The sequence below is a fragment of the Styela clava genome, chromosome 15 (genome assembly GCF_964204865.1).
Source record: "Styela clava chromosome 15, kaStyClav1.hap1.2, whole genome shotgun sequence".
Lineage (NCBI taxonomy): Eukaryota > Metazoa > Chordata > Ascidiacea > Stolidobranchia > Styelidae > Styela > Styela clava.
Genome location: NC_135264.1, coordinates 8,957,604 through 8,975,005, shown reverse-complemented (window position 1 = coordinate 8,975,005; position 17,402 = coordinate 8,957,604). Strand labels below are relative to the sequence as shown.

Genomic DNA, 17,402 nt, shown 5'->3' with positions numbered 1-17,402 from the left:
AGAATTTCAGACTTTCTAAAGGTGGTAATCGACAACAAAATATCTGACAGAAATACAAAAAAACTTTGGGTTGTCTAAGCTTTTTTAATCAGGACTTTGAAGCTGGACTCATTTTTCACATGACTCAGAGTTTAGAGTTCGAACTATTTTCCCAATTCCACATCTCTGGCATGCATATTGGCTTACAATTTTTCAAAGCTTACAAATAATACTTGCTTACTAATCAAGTCTTCTTTATCTTGATTATACTTGAAGGTGACTCCATTCAGCTAGACGTAATCCGGTCTGAACCAGCTGAAGGTTCTTGTAAAGTTACATGGAAAATTGATAACGAAAATGCATCAGATGGTGTTAATGCTACAGAAGGAATATTACATTTCCCACCCAAAGTTAAAACTGCTTCTTTCTGGTTGAATCTTATTGCTGACAACACCCCAGAAATTAAAGAGCAGTATACTGTGAGACTTGTGGATGTTATTTCTATAGGTAAGAATGGATTTTATAGAAACATTGTTCAATAATTCTCTGTGTGTGTCATCACTTTTGCTATATCGTAAAATTTAACTGAGTTTTGTCGCAATGATAAAATGTTGAGAATATTAAATCAGGGTTGCATAGTTGTAGTTTGGAATGTTTTTATTGATATTAGAGTAATAGCCAGAGTGTGAGTTTTAATCTCTTGCGAGCTGGAATTTGTTTAAAAAAATAGTGATTTTTAAGTCTTCACAGTTTGGAAACAAAATTTTGACAGAAGCTAAAAATCATTAACTTGACTATGTACTTTCAACAGACAACTATAGAAGTCTTTCTTGATTACTCGAAAGAATTTGTGGTTGATAATTCGAGGAAGCGAATGGAATATTCAAATTGAATCATAATTTCAAGTTGTTGATTCAAAAGTCTATCAAAATGGAAAATTTATCGAATCATTGGCACACGGTGTGGCTCATCGTGTTAAGGGTTAGGAATATGCTCACCACCGTACCTGATTACTCTGCGTGGGTTCGCAGGTTCGAATCCCATTCGGTGGTGGTTATGTGCGAGAGGATTGCTGAACTCCTCGCCGACGTAGGGTGGTTCACGAACCGCTGGTCGGTTACGGCTTCCTCTATCATCAAGTCCATGCTTCCGAAAACAAGAAACTAACCAATCCCATACTCGACATGGAATGGTAACCAAACGAGAGGCCGTGGTTCGCCATATGGTTAAGTCAACGTATCGGCTTTCCTCTCCCTCTGGATAAATATGTAAAATCTTATCCTATCCATTGTTTATCTTGACCTTTGTGAATTCTGAATACAAGCTCATTGAAAATACATTGACTTTTATATTTTGGTGTGTATGTTAAACATGCTCAATTTTAGAATACATTCGATATTCCACATCTACTAGTATTTCAAAATTTCTTCGGCATAGTCAATTATTAGGTTTGGGCCATTTCTGGTTCCCTAATTTTGTGCAAATCTGTAATATATAATGTATACACAGACCTGGAATACGTACTTTCCATATAATAATTTTCAAATTTATTTCAAGTAACTCGTTTGCTTTTCGGCCATATCTGACACATAACAGAATGAATTTGAATGACTAGAACTCTATCGTTTTAACCTCGATCCTACAGGCATTCCACAAACTGGTAAAGCAGCTATAGATGTCCAAGGATCTGTATCTTCAATTACAATACATGGCAGTGATGACCCTCATGGGTTATTCAAATTTTCTGAAACTTCTCAAGTAGCTGATGCAACAGAAGAAATTGAAGAATTAAAATTGTTCGTCTCTCGTGGGTTCGGCTCTGTTGGGAATGTTAAAGTATACTTTGATGTTGTACCAGGTAATGTATTAGTATTTGTTAATTATGTGTTTTTAATCATGAAAAATACTGTCTTAGATATAGGCCTACATACTGTTTACAATACCACACCCAGTACTTCATTTGCAAAGTCGTATTAACTTGTGTAAATTGCCTATTATAGTTACATTCTTCCTAATTCAATGGGATTTCGAGTATTCTGCAAGACTCTTGAATCACATGAAATTTTTTTCTTGACACATCATTTTAGATTGTAAGTGTGCTGATGATCTGCCAGCACAAGGCATAAACAGTGAATAGATAGGTAATTTTGCGTAATTTCAACAGATAACTTCATAATTGGGCATTTGGCATACTCTTCAAGCCACTATTTGGTGAAAATAGTGCAGTGCTTGCTCTTTTTGTCAGAGATATCCAGAATATTTGTTTTATATGTTCGGGAAATCATGATTATGATCATTTGACATAGCTCATTTAAAGAATTCGGATAATGGTTAAAATTATCATTCTTATGGTTTGCTGTTTTTTCTGTGAGGATAAATTTCATAACCAATTTTACAACAATAATATTCATTTAATTTGGCCTAGTTACATACAGTCCTTGGCTGCAATTTTGAAAAATTTTGGTGGGCTGTATTTGACCTATTAGGACAGGGGTCGGCAACCTTTTGTCGCTCGCTGGCCAAAATTAAGGGGTTGCAAGTCATTGCCGGGCCTCACATATTTTTATAAAATTGAAAACCGAACGGTTGGTACTTTTTAATAATAAAAATCAAGTCGTGATCTCTCGAATAGAATATAGACTTTTTTCCTCATTTCCTGCATTGCAGCTCAAAAAATTCCATTTGAACATTTTCGGCGTCATTGAACCCTTTGTACCTAGCATCAACTTTTCTGCGTTTTGCTGCCATTTTTTGTCTAATTATAATTAAATTATAGGCTCATTAAACAAGTATTTGTGAATTATATACTTTTTGAATAAATAATATAATTTAGTCTACACATGTTTCACAATAAATTCGGTTTCGTAAAGAATATAATTGTCAAAACAGCTGTTTTGTTACTATAATTCAGTGAAGCGTCCTTAATATAATTCGGCCCGCGGGCCGTAGGTTGCCGACCCCTGTATTAGGGCATATTTCAACAAAATCATACAAGTATTTATTTGAATGAGAATATGTTGTTTTTATGTATTATTGCTTTTTTACTATCATAGTAATTATCGGTTGTTTTCAGAAATGTTTTGTTCTACTTTCCCCATTTGGCTCACACTTCCCCCACTTGTAACTGCATCACTACATCATGTACCACTTGCACCGATTGCCATAATATTTTTCAACACATCTTCAACACAACTTTTTACCCTATTTCTTTCTTGACTGACTCGTGTGTCAACCGAATGTGGGACAAGTGTGGAAACAAGCTTCATACGAGGGAATGCACATATTTTTATATTGGTATTTATCTTTATTTTATCAACACCAATTTAACCCTTCTTAACCCAGGTTCTCTCAGCACCCTCAATCCAGATATCAAACCTGCGGAACCTTTTGTCGACTTCACATTCCTAAGTTCTGGCATTGATCAGGATGGGAGACATTTTATTCTATTTGAAGATGGAGTGACTTCGGTTCCGATTGTTTTCAATATAATTGATGATGATATACCTGAAATGAATGAAATTTTTCATGTTAATCTAACGGAAGTTGTTCTACTTGAAAGACCAAAAGACGCAATCAATTTTATACCTCCTAGTATAGGTAAATACATAAAGTTCGATTTTATTGCAAGTGAGTGACGTGTTTGGGATTTTAAGGATGGGGTTGCTGAATGCTTCTAATTGATAAAATTTGGGATTATTAATCTATGCAATAACATAATAGTCAGCTATGATTTGAATTTTGGTTCTACCACTTCTAACCAGTGTCGTTCAATAAGTTTGTTAGCAGTTCCCAAACCCTGAGTGTCGAGCCAAATCCGAATTCGAGTCGCATCTAAATGACAGTTACCAGTAGTTGATGACATGTCAGAGTCATTCAATTTAGGTCACTCGAATCATGTCAAGTCTTTGATAAGTGATGACTCAAGACCGATCAGTCACCCTACACTGCTCAAACAAATAAACAATATTATTTAGATGCTGATTATAGTTCATCTCAAGTTGTTATTGATGCAAATGATGGAACAAAAGGAATGATCAATTTCCATCCTGATTTTGTTCACTTTGAAGCGATTGAAACAGAGGTAATATTGCTTTTCTAAACCAATATTTCAAGAATTAGAAAACATTGTATACAATTAATTTGAAATTTATTTTTTGTTTCTGTTTATTGTATTTAATTATTGAATCTATTTTTGTCGTTAAATTTGTAAAAATGGCTTTCTGAACAGGTCTTTACATTAAACACTGCACTTGATAGACAGTAAACTCTGGGGGCAGCAAGGATTTTTTTAAGGGGCAGTTAAAGTGAAATTAAAACAGTACAACAAAAGTGCAATTCATGATGCCCTAAAAAGTTTAAAGAACTAAAACTTGTGTGTCGGTAATAGTGGACTGCTGTTGATTAAATTCCAGAGTTGTGTAGCTCGCTTCCCCATTATCCTAATCATGATTAAGGGGCCCGCCTGAAGTATGCGCACCAAGATTGCGCACATCCTGAACATAGTATGTGTACCAGGTTAGGGTTCAGGTTATGCGACATCTTGGTGTGCATACTTCAGGAGCACCGATTAAGGTGGTAACACACAAAATAATTTAGTTTTGACAGTGAAAGCGTGATGCGCTTACCATAAAACGATATCAGTAATGTGTCAGTAATTTTTCTATCAACAATCTTACTACTTAAACTTGGCAGTTCTGAACTAATATTGAACAATATTTCATTTCTTGCGGATAATAACTTTTTTTTAAATATAAAATGTCTATGATGTTATCTACTTTGTATTCAGGGTACTGAAACCAATATTACTTTGACTATTATACGAGAGAAAGGAACATATGGTAAAGTTGAATTCTTTGTTTTCCCACAAAATAGAGAAGCAATTCATGGTGAAGATTATCAGTGTGAACCAACAGTAAGATTGTTTTTGTGAGACAGAAAAATTGATTAATATATTATCTCGAGTCTTTAATTTTTTATTTGAACTATGTATTTTTTATCTAATATCTATCATGTTCTAAACCGGGTATGTATTTTACGAGCATGAAATTTACTTTTTTCCTCACTATATGAATAGGTAGCTAAGTCTCATTAGGTCTCAATTCAGTAGATGACCAAATATGGCTGTTGACCATATGGCAAATCATAACATTGTCTGGTTTGCAATGTCCGCTGTTACATAATGAATTCTGTTATGTTCTCACTATTCTAGCCCATTGACACTCTTTTCATATTTTACTTCTGGAATGGACAGTCATGTAAAGAAGTGAAAATAGTTATAATTGGAAATCATTTTTTAAATTGACCAACGGGTAATAAAAGCTCCTGGCATAGGGATTTGCTGGGTTGCAAATCCTAGATTCCAACCCCATTTTCACCCAGATCTTGATATAATCATCAGGTTATATAGAACCACATTTGAATGATTATAATTACAAAAATATTTTATATTATATTATGATTGGAACCTTTGTGGCTTGTTTTGTTTTTTGTAAACAAATGAAAAAATATATCTTTTAATTTTTTATTTTCCAGACAATAACTATCCCAGATAGTCAAGACAAAGTATATTTCCCAATCACCATACTTGATGACGATATACCAGAGGGAGATGAAACATTTGAAGTTTTAATCGGCAATCCATCGATTGGATTAGAAATTGGGAATTCTACGAAATCAACAATAAAAATTTTGTCAAACGATGATGCTCATGGAAAATTAAGTTTTTCTAACGAAGAAACTCTTTATTTGGAAGAACCTAATAATGAAAGGTATTCTAGATTGTAATTACCAAAAAAATGTTCTTTCTGTTTACTATTTCATATTTATTTTGAAGGAGACTTAAGTTGATATGTTATCATATGATATACCACACGTTTTTCTGTAGTTTCCAATCTAGTTTGGGTGTGGAAATGCTTTATCAGATAATTGCTCCAGATCATAAACTTTGAGAGAAATGTCAACAGGATAGTTCAGATTGTTAGCTCGGAATAAGTTTCAATGAATAAACATCCAGTCTAGATCGATACTTTAAACCGCACTATTTCAACTATTTGCCCTCAGCCCGTGACCATCTTCTATTTCTCATGCTCTAAAAATAAAAAATATTGGGTAATTGTTTTGCAAGAATCTCAATTATGAGTTTTCTTTATCGTTTTGGCTTTGTCAAGTGTCTTGTCAATCGACGGCATTTGCCATCTCATAATAGTACGATAAATCCTGTCATTGTAGTGATCTCTGTCTTTATGCTCTGGGATGTGTCTTCATTTCTTAGTGAGTGTGCTTTTAGCAAATTCTTCGAAAAATGAACATGATACTTTTTTCTAATAATTTCGATAATGTAGTTGACTAACTTTTCTCTCATGGTGACAGCATGACTGGCAGTAAAGCAGATCTGGTAATCACCAGAAATCCAGAATCAGGAGTGTTCGGGGATATTTCAGTAAAATATCGAGTTGAACGAAACGAAAGTCAATCGACTGATACCCAATCGGTTTCCAGCGATATTTTTCCTGTTGAAGGATATATTGTGATCAAAGATGGTGTACAAAATGAGGTAAACACTTTGAATGAAGCAGATTTTAATATTTATTCTTTGAGAAAAGGAAAGCCAATAAAATGCCTCAATCTCATGGGGTACCAGGACTCCAAGTCCAGTTGCCAATCCAAGTCGATCGTGGTAATAGTTGACCAGTTATTTGTCTCAGTTGCAAGGACTCGAATGTATTGAATAAACTTCTTAATACAGTGTTTCAGTGAAAAATTAATCAAACACATATTTCTTCGAATCTCGAAATATAGAAGAGGGACATTACTTAGGGTATGTTTTATTATTGGGCATATATATCCAATGCATATATGCTTGCTTTGTGTGTTGTTCAGACAGAGTGATGGATGTACCAAATATTTTCAAAAAAACAATTTTGCAATTGAAAATAAAACAATTTCGTTCTATATTACCAAGTCATAGTCAGAAAAAGCTCGTATAAACCAACTCCCAACTCCACGTTGACGCTCCAGAAAGAGAAAATTTTGGCTTCAGTGAGAATGCTTTGCCAACTTGATGTTTTTGCGTTTTCGTCAAAAATTTTGGCTCCGATTATACCATTAAAAATCTAAAATTTCTATAATAGAATAGTGAGGTTTTCACTCACTTAGAGGAATTCGAAATGACAACTACAGCTCTGACTCCAATGTCCAAACAAACCACTGTTTTACAGGTTCTAGAAATTTCAGCTGTAACTGACAGCGTTGCTGAGTTGGACGAACATTTCATTGTTACGTTACATGATCCACAAGGTGGAGCAACTCTCTCCGATAAAATAACAAAACAAATTGTCATCAAGGCTAACGATGCACCATATGGGAGATTCAAAATTGTACCAAAAGGCATAAGGTTTGTAAATTTAGAAAACTTATTAATATTGTTACAAAGTGAATGAATTTCATTTTACTATCACGCATATATATTTATATATAACTATTTGCGTAATTTTATTATTTGAAACATAGATTCCCCAAGCCTGCACTCAGAATTAAATGAATTTACTTAATATTTTTTTTTTTCAATTTTTTTTATGTGATTCCATTTTTCTTATCTTGTTTGTATCACTATTCTAAAATTTAGTTATCGCAAGTATGTTTACTTTTTACTTTATGCTTTTCAAGTATTTGGTATTTTTGTATTTGTGTAACATAATTAAAAATACCATTGTCTTTCAGATCTGGTAACTCATTCACTGAGGTAGAAGAAGGACCAGGAGTGAAAATATTGGAACTTGATATCATTCGAGAACAAGGATTATTGGAAAATGTGTTTGTGAGTGTAAAGACGAGAAACGGTGAGACACTATTAATTAGATACAATATTTGAATTTCTGTGGCCCAGCATTGGGCCATGGCCCACTGGATGAGAACCAGTGGCTTAAAGAGTCAAACACTGAGCCGTTGATCTAAATAAGTTGAACAATTTTAAAGGAACTTTATGCTTTACCATCTAACAATCAAAATAACTGAAATTTAAAATGTAAGTTTTTTTATTATATGCTATTTTTTTAATGATGATTATTTCAGGTACAGCTCAACCTTTGTCACAAGATCATGATCAATCACCAATACTATGTGCAATACAAACATTTGATGCATCTTCCATGTCTTCATTTCACTCCTTCACAACTGGATCTAACCAGTTTTTACTGGTATTATCAGCTGATAGGTAAACATCTTGCATTCAGTAATATATATGCAAGATTTGACCTCTTGATATATGCTTTTAATCCTATAACTATATTAAATTATAGTATATTGTTATTCAAACGATGATTTTTTCATTCAAACATCTGAGCAGCAGATATTGTTTGCCATATGATTGAAGTCCTCAGCTTCTCTCTCTTTCTCTCTCCATCTGCTGCCACACTATCATTCTATTGGATGTGTAAGATCGAATTGCGTAATTGTTACACCATGAATGACCAGAAACTACTTGGTCATAAGTTTTATTTCATTTAATAAAAATGTAAGGATTTCGATTGAGAAAATTTACTAATATAGAATAATCAGAATTTCTGACATAGTATTAGTAGAGAATAGTCAACTAAGATTCGTGGAATTTTTCATGCTGTAATACGCAAATTTTCACGTTTGTTTTTGGCTTCAGATCTGGACCACTTTCAACCAGAATTGGAAGTTCAGGAACCCTGCGAACACTAACTCCTGGTGTCCATACTACTTTATATAAGTATAATGGATTGTATACTCCTGTACAGGTAAAATTAGGTCATCAGTCTTGATGCAATTTTTCTCTTACACCTCTAAAACTATTATTTGGAGTTCCTGCATTTTGCATTCATACACAAATTTGCATTGCTAGTTAGACTCAATTTGTTATGATTTTTAATTATCAATCATATAAATACAGCTGAATATTTGAAATTCACTGTAACCTAGAGGTATAAAAATTGACTCGACTGGATTGTATACTCCTGTACAGGTAAAATTAGGTCATCGGTCTTGCTGCAATTTTTATCTTACACCTCTAAAACTATTATTTAGAGTTCCTGCATTTTGCATTCATACACAAATTTGCATTGCTAGTTAGACTCGATTTGTTATGATTTTTAATTATCAATCATAAAATACAGCTGAATATTTGAAATTCACTGTAATCTAGAGGTATAAAAATTGACTCGACAGTTGGCATGGAATTATAAAGGTTAGAATCACCATATAATTAGTTCACCCTCACATCTTTCTTCTTCTATACAAATAATCCAAATGGTTATTGATGTCTAATTTCATCACAATTGCTTTTAACATTGATAAAAGGTGTCATATCATTGGAATTTAAATTTCAGCAACAAAATCATGTAAATCGATGTTTATTCAACTTTTATGGTCACAAGTTTTATTCTAAGCTTTTTTTTTTTTTTTTTCGATTTTAAACTATCACAGACAATAGAAACAGATGGAGCATCTGCGGCAACTTCTTTTACGACTGGTGATAAAAATTATCTGTTTATTACAAATCATGGACGTTATGGAAGGTGAATTAATACTACCTAATGGAACAAAGTCAAATACAAACATGACGGAACCAATTTTTTGATTCAAATGCAATTTAATCGATGAATTATTATTAAAAAGTGCAAAAACTACTTTTCTCAATGCGGCTCCTGGCAAAAAATGAACTACTTCATTCATTAGCATATGAGATTTTTCATATAGAAGTCAAAATTGTATCTATAACTATTTTCAACAACAATGAACAATTTAGCACTGCATAGCCATCTTTTTCCAGGTATGAAACAATGTCTCGATTGTACAAGGTATCAGAAAATGGTTCATTGATTGTAACAGATGAAATTACAACCAAGGGTGCAAATGATGTTTCACATTTTAAACACGAAAATGAGGATTATTTGATCGTGGCCAACAGTATCGACAATAATCAGGTTGGTACCACTTATGAAATAGTCTTGCAAACTTGCAATGAAATAGCAGTGTTGAGGAGCCTTGAGTCATTGACTCAACTCGAGTTGGACTCATTTAGGCATTTATCAAGGACTCAAATTCCAAGACCTCCACCCTACTCAGGATGTAATAAATTGGATAGGCAATGCTGGACCGGAAAGATTCTGGTCTTTCCAAATAAAAGTATCTCCCCCGTTGGTAGTGAAATGCATAAATGAGCATTTTATAAACAAACAAAACGGCTTGAGTCATCTAAATAAAATGACTCAAACTTTTAATCAACTATCTGCGATTAACTTGGTGATTAACTCAACTTCCAACTCAGATTTAACTTGACCTGTGATTGGACTTGACTCGCAAATCAGGGGAATGCTTATCCAGATGTAGGCCAGAAAAATTTTTGGGAATTGACTGCCATTGACAATAATAGGCATTATTGGCAAAACGTAGAAACACCTGTTTTCAATTTCTTGTAGATTTCCAGCATTGATTCTTATGTTTATCGATTGAATAAACTTCAAGACAAATTGACTCTGATACAAACGTTACCTACGAGAGGAGCTTCTGGTGTGAGAACTTTTAACTGGAATAATGCTGTCTATTTGGCTATTGCCAACAGGTATGATACTGAAGGGAATTGTTTGTATATTGGATCTCCGCTCTAGGAGACACTTAGTATCAGTCGTTCTGTCTGTCTGTGTGTCCAGGCTGTAGCGTCTAAATGGAGGGGCTGATCTGTACAAAATTTCTCATGTGGGTTATCCTGTTACCCTAGTAATGTGCGATTCATCGAAAGTTCGGATTGAAGTTTTGTGTCTATGGCAACAGCAAGCAACACACCAATCGTTGGAAAATTTGCAGTTCAGTCACAATTTATTGCCATTTACTCATCAACTAAGTCGATAGTTGAATGTGGGCCTCGACTCCTGGGCGGCTACCGACTTGTTTGTTATTTGTGTTTACTTGCTGGAAATTTGTGTATTGTTTTTTTACTTGCTTGCTATAATCAAGGCAAGGCAATTATAAAAAATTTAATCTTTCTGTTTTTGCTTTGCCTGCCTAACAAATTTTACTATATCTGGGGTCATTTTGCTGTAGGTATTGTCTAGTTAGAAATGGATTGAATATCTTGTTTATTTTGAGGAGGATAAGAAAATATAAAACGACCCAATTGTCTGGTCTGGTGTAAATTAGCTAATTTAAAATGTAGTAGGCATCCCTGATAGTCATTAAATTTAACAATTTGTATTTTTTTGTTTCAGACGTGATACTGAAATCAGTGGGAACTCACTTGTTCATTCAGCCATTTACAAATGGACGCAAAATGAAAATGAAATTTATAGTTTCACCAATCGTAAATCTATTGACGTATCTCACTCGACTGCAGTAGAAATTATAGAAACTGGCAACATGGTTTACGTAATCCTGTCTTCTGTTGGATTTGAAGGAGATGAAACCAATTCACAGGAAATTGAAAGAGTTGATATTTATAAGGTTTGGGCTTTTTAACGAGTGGCTCAAAAATGTCGTTTTGCATGTGTCTCATGTGTCCCACTGGACAAGTGGGACACGTGGGACAAGTAGGATAGGTGATACTAGTGGGGCAAGTGGGACAGGACATTTTCAAGACACCGATTTTATTTAATATTCAAATGTTAAGACATGGTTAATGAAGACCAGGGATGGCTAAAACGAATAATTCAGTATTCCGAATACCTTATAAAACATTTTCATTTGAATATAAAATATCGAATATATTCTGAAATAGATCTGTTTCACAAGAGAAATTTTTTAAAACAATGAAACTATTCTAAATTATTTCTCAAATTAAAGATTATTCTAAATCGAATATATTCGCACACCCTATTTTGTTATCGTTTGCAACTTTTCATTATTATAGGTAGGGCCATATTTTATTGTATTTCAGGTTGCATTTGGAGGACCGCAACACTCAATTATTTTAAATAAACATCAATCATTGAATATTTCGAATGTTGTATCGATCAATGCTCAATCTGTAGATGCCGATATGTTTGATATGTTCGAATCAGTCGAGGTAAGATTTCGGATATATTTTATACATATCTATTGTATAGTTTTATTATTACATGTTCGTGCATGGTTGTAATTTCATTTCGAAGACATATACAACTCAATCGGTGTGTGTGCAAAATGATGCAATTTGCCATCATTTTGGAGTTCAGAAAATATTCGCCAGTTAAACATTCATGGGGGAATTTTATGTATCATTTTGTGCCATTATTTGATATTTTTTTTATTTATAAAGGCAAATGCAATTGCTTCAAAATATTTTATTCACTTATTATTAGATAGTATGACAATTTGTACTGATATTTAAGTTTTGTTCGAAAATTGTTTTTTCCTTCACCAGGATAATCTGGAAGAAATCCATTTACTTGGAATTGCATCTTCAAGTGAATCCAGTTTATACTGGTTAAATCCGGTTTCAGGCAATTTTGAGCCAGTTTCGGAAGTTGGCCCATCTAAAGCGATACTTCCGATTCCTGTGTATTCAAGACACAAAAACACTTCTTTGATTGCGATAGCTGTAGATTTCGTTAATTCGGAAGAAGATAAAGCTCGAGATTTTATCAATACAGCTGTGAAATCAGGGATTTATTATCTGTCTAAATCCACTGATAAGATAAGTGAAGATGTAGATTATATACCAATAATGTCGGACTTGGTTTTGAAGTTTGAGCCTGGGAAAACAACTCATTCTTTTGCATTGAGCGTATTTGATGACGATATTCCTGAAAAGGAGGAATCTTTTTTTGTAAGTTTAGAAACATGTTATAATTTAGTATATTTTCAGTGTATTCAGTATTTATGGTCTCTTTTCAAATACTATTCTCATTGTAAATGTATTTTGATTATGCCTTAACATCTCTGCTTAAAGCAATGTTATTAATGTACGCAGTCAAAAGTAAAATAGACTTTTCCCTGAGTAAAGTTACAGATGGCCACTGAGATACCAAGAGCAACTAAAACTATACAATTCATTGTGGTGCATTACGCACCAGAAAATGCTGATTTACGTCTTAAAGTCAGTACCATCAGAAAAACCTCTGCACAAGGGTGTAGACAAGCTGACACTGCTGTTTCTTTTTATTCATATGATATTTTTTATACAGGTTTATCTTGACAATTCTATTGATACAAGAAGCGAAGTTGATACTGAATTCGGAACAATGGAGATTAAAATTCTTTCAAATGATGATGCTCATGGTGTGATAGGCTTTGCTAAAGTAAGCATCCTATATCTATTATTTTTAAAACCTTGTTTTTTCACACCTCCTCTCAGTCACTGAAACCCCGATAGTTAGCCTACTATTTTTGAAAAAAAACAGTATTTCATTTTGGCAATCCATGCTCAAGATATCATACCCAGAGCAAGGGGTCAGATCTTGAATTCTAGATCTTTAATTTTTGACACATGTTTTATTCATGCTATATGTGTATCATACTATAATCTTAATCAAGGATGTACAACAACAAGTGGCACGCATGTCACAACGTGGCCTGACAAGCCATTCAGTGTGGCCCTTGTCAACACTAAAATTTTCCTCATCAAGCATAAAATCCTAATCGCACAGGTTCATGTTAGAAAAAGCTAATATGGTAAATATACATACTGATTTTTTGCTTTTGCCGTTCCATGAAATCTTTTGCCGTTTTGCCTGGTGTATTTATTACTGTAAGGCTGAGCGATAGCCACATTCTCTTCGCTGATTGCTAAATTCTTTGTGTGGCCCAGCTAAAATGTTGGTTATATGGCTCACCAAAGGGAAATGTTCACCCTTGATCTACATACATTTTGTTGCATATAACCAAGAACTGTATGTACTACTACATTACTAAGTTGTTTTATTTCTCAGGTCAGTCTATGTCTACTGCTACATTTTTTATTATTTATTATTGATAAAAATTATTTTTCATACCCACTCATGAGACACATATTAACCACACATACACACAGCTGGTTTGCTTTTGAGCTTTGAAATACTGAAGAAAATTTATTCACTACTGCAGGATTCTCTTATTAAACTTGTTGAAGAGACAGAAGACAACAATACTTTTACTTTGAATTTACTGAGAGAACCAGCGGCTTATGGTGACATTACTATTCAATGGGAAGCAGTGGGAAGTCTGTCCGATATAACTCCATTAGAAGGAAAGGTAGGTGTCAAAAGTAGGATATTTTAACAGCAATACTGTTCTATCAAAATAGTTACCAAATGAATTTTGATTTTGGATAATCTAAATTTTGATAATCTGAATAATTTAATCTCTCACCGTATAACGATTTAATATATCCTTCCGGACTTGAGTGAGATAGTTAAACACTTTATGATTTTTTTCTTTTGTGTTCTGGATACCGCCAATTTTATATCATTATCACAGTTTAAGCATGTGTATATTCCTAATAATTTGATTATACGAGATCTTAATTACACTTACCGGTAGCGGTATGGGCCCCTTTGTGGGTGCTTCCCTCTCCCGGCTCGTGAATATCCTTCCGCTTCTTTTTTGGTCCCGGTCAATCAACTTTGGGAACCAATGATCTTAATGAATCTATATGCTGAATTTTCTGCAAGATGGTCATTAACCATACCCATAAGTCATAAATTTAAACTTTAGTCTTTCCTCCCAAATATATACTGTATCTGGTTATAAACCAGTGAAAGCTAGGTTAAAGTATTCTTAGTTTTTCTTTTTGAGTTTTTGAATTCCATTACCAGTTAATGAGTATTAAATCAAGGTTTCATAAGCTTGGTTCTCTGCCCTTCCAGGAGTTGACTGCAGGGTTGAAAGTTTGTGGTTCACTGTAATATATAAATTGTTATTCAATATCATGTAATGTAACAGGTTACATTTGGAGATGGACAGACCAAAGCAGGAATACAGATGACAATATTAGCAGATGACATTCCGGAGGTTGAAGAATTTGTTGAAATTTTTTTGAGTGAAGTTACTGAAAGTGGAAATGAAAGGTGGTAATTTATTTGCAATATAGTTGAAAAATGTATTAAGGTTGATTTTGAGAAAATTTCGAATGTTTTAATGTGTTTAGAAAGTGAACTAAATAATAAAAAAAGAATTATTTGAAGTAGGTATTGTTGTGAATATATTGCTTTTTTCTAATGAAGCAAACGATTTCAAATTGATAGTTTTTGGAGATGAAAGAAGTGATTATAAGGATATTAGGTACTTTTTTCCAAATTATTTTCATTTCTAAGTCTGTCTTACCAGTCTCCCAAACTCAACTAGTTTTGTTCTAAGTCACTCACACACACCTACATGACATTCTTTCTTTCAACATTTCATATGACATTTGTTTAACATATGGCTGATATTACAGTAGTCATTTGACATTGCGCCCATGTATTTGAGAATTGATCTCTTGTTTATTGTCATTTAGAAAACCTGTCCAAAACCGTATATATATATATTACAGTAGTATTACAGTATATTACAGTAGTCATTACAGTATATATATTATTTACAGTATATTACAGTAGTATATTATATTACAGTAGTCATTTGACATCGCGCCCATGTATTTGAGAATTGATCTCTTGTTTATTGTCATTTAGAAAACCTGTCCAAAACCGTATATATATATATGCAAGTATTTTCAAATGCCACGTCGTGACTTATTATTACTATGAGCAAATATTCTCAGGCCTCATCTAGGAGCCAAAATCAATTCTTCTACCTCTACGTCAACAATTCGAATTCTACCAAATGATTCACCTCATGGTATGTTGAGATGGTCTGCAACATCTTTAAGAAATGTAATCAAAGAGCCTGAAACATTATCAGGGGCGACTCAACTTGTTACATTAGATTTATTAAGACAACAAGGACAACTCGGGGACATTCAGGTCAGTAAATTGGCAACATTATCAGCTTTAGGAATACGCTTGTCACCGCACCTCTGATTACCCTGTGTTAGTTTGCAAGCTCAAATTCTGTGTGAGATTGTTATATGCATGGGGATTGCTGTTCGGTTTCGGCTTCTTCCACCATCAAGTTCATGCATCTGAAAAAAATAACCGGCTAACTAATCCCATATCCGACATAGACTGATATCGGAAGAGAGGCAGTGGTTCGCCATATGATTGAGCTGAGTCATCTTATGGGCTATCCTATCCTCCAGGATAAATATATAAATCCTATCTTAATTATGGTTAGTTAATGGCAAGGTTTTGTATAATGAGGGATAATCAAAATAGTCTGGAACTCCAGATATATTACTTTTTATCTGCCCACAAGTAGAAATTGAGATAACATGATCAAAAATAATGCTGAAAGACAGAAATAATTGGCAAAAAGTAACATTAAGTTATATCTTATAAAACTTGTAGTATATTAATTTCCTTGGGCCAACATTTCTTGAACATTTGTGAATTATTGAACATTATGAACATTTTAAAATATTAACAGGTTTTCTACAAGACCAAAATTGCCTCAAACCTTCCAATCAAGTCTCAGGCAATGCCGGGAGCAGATTACATAGCTAGAGATGACAGTATTACTCTGATGGAAAATATCACAAGTGCAACTATTGCTATAAGTATTGTACCTGATGATATTCCAGAAGATATCGAATCATTCTATGTTGTGTTAACTGATGTAAAAATTATTGGGGAATCGATGTTCAACAGCCAACCAGGTTAATTTATTAAATATTTGTTATCAATTGCTTTGTTCTGTTTTATCTTCATGGATACTTTCTACTTGATTTGTCTCATATTTTTCATCATGACTACTCATTTGTTTTGAATTCTGCAAACTTCTTTTTTTCGTAACAACAAAAAAACACGATCACCAAGCCTTTGCTGAACATAGTAATTTTTTGTATTCGTCTTGTATTACCGGTATGTGAAATGAGATTCTGCTTTTTGTTGCTAACTTTTTATCATTTTATAGAAAGAAGCATTGCTTTGATATATGTATCCATTAGCACAAGAAACAAATAATAAGAATTATGAATTTTGTCAATTGACAATAAAAATTCTCTTTTTCAGGTATTGGTCCGCCAGGTGCTGAAACTGCAGAAATCTTGATCGATGAAAATGATCATGCGAGAGGATTTATACAATTCAATGTCACAAGAAATTCCAAGGATGCAGTAGAAGCATTTGAAATGCCAGGCACCAACACTAGTTTCAAGGTATTTAATATGAATATATATATTTAACTCTGTAAAATTCATCATTAACATAAATCAAAGGGGAGAAATACTACCGGTACTTTAAATAGTACCGTAATTACCGTAGATTACAGAAGATTTAAAAAATATTTTTTTTTAATATTGTCAATTTAAAATATCACAGAAATTGTATTATTTCAATGTAGGCTTTATTTTTTAAAATTAAATTAATTTGACAAAAAACATGTTTTGCCACAAAAAGTCTAAAAAGAATTAT

General features: G+C 33.4%; 1 protein-coding gene across 2 annotated transcripts in view; it reads left to right on the top strand.

Moving 5' to 3' along the window:
* The window catches only part of LOC120334577 (adhesion G-protein coupled receptor V1-like), a 61,964-nt gene that overhangs the window by 15,066 nt on the left and 29,496 nt on the right, over positions 1-17,402 (top strand). For both annotated transcript variants that reach the window (XM_078120479.1, XM_039402082.2), the window contains exons 24-46: positions 256-486; positions 1,625-1,837; positions 3,322-3,576; positions 3,954-4,060; positions 4,766-4,891; positions 5,512-5,747; positions 6,349-6,532; positions 7,197-7,372; positions 7,699-7,817; positions 8,050-8,191; positions 8,633-8,741; positions 9,427-9,518; positions 9,773-9,926; positions 10,422-10,564; positions 11,208-11,439; positions 11,873-12,001; positions 12,338-12,742; positions 13,101-13,214; positions 13,999-14,145; positions 14,836-14,960; positions 15,653-15,854; positions 16,417-16,645; positions 17,001-17,146. In XM_078120479.1, the coding sequence (XP_077976605.1) occupies positions 256-486; positions 1,625-1,837; positions 3,322-3,576; positions 3,954-4,060; positions 4,766-4,891; positions 5,512-5,747; positions 6,349-6,532; positions 7,197-7,372; positions 7,699-7,817; positions 8,050-8,191; positions 8,633-8,741; positions 9,427-9,518; positions 9,773-9,926; positions 10,422-10,564; positions 11,208-11,439; positions 11,873-12,001; positions 12,338-12,742; positions 13,101-13,214; positions 13,999-14,145; positions 14,836-14,960; positions 15,653-15,854; positions 16,417-16,645; positions 17,001-17,146 (4,016 nt within the window). The remainder of the gene's footprint in view (positions 1-255; positions 487-1,624; positions 1,838-3,321; positions 3,577-3,953; positions 4,061-4,765; positions 4,892-5,511; positions 5,748-6,348; positions 6,533-7,196; positions 7,373-7,698; positions 7,818-8,049; positions 8,192-8,632; positions 8,742-9,426; positions 9,519-9,772; positions 9,927-10,421; positions 10,565-11,207; positions 11,440-11,872; positions 12,002-12,337; positions 12,743-13,100; positions 13,215-13,998; positions 14,146-14,835; positions 14,961-15,652; positions 15,855-16,416; positions 16,646-17,000; positions 17,147-17,402) is intronic.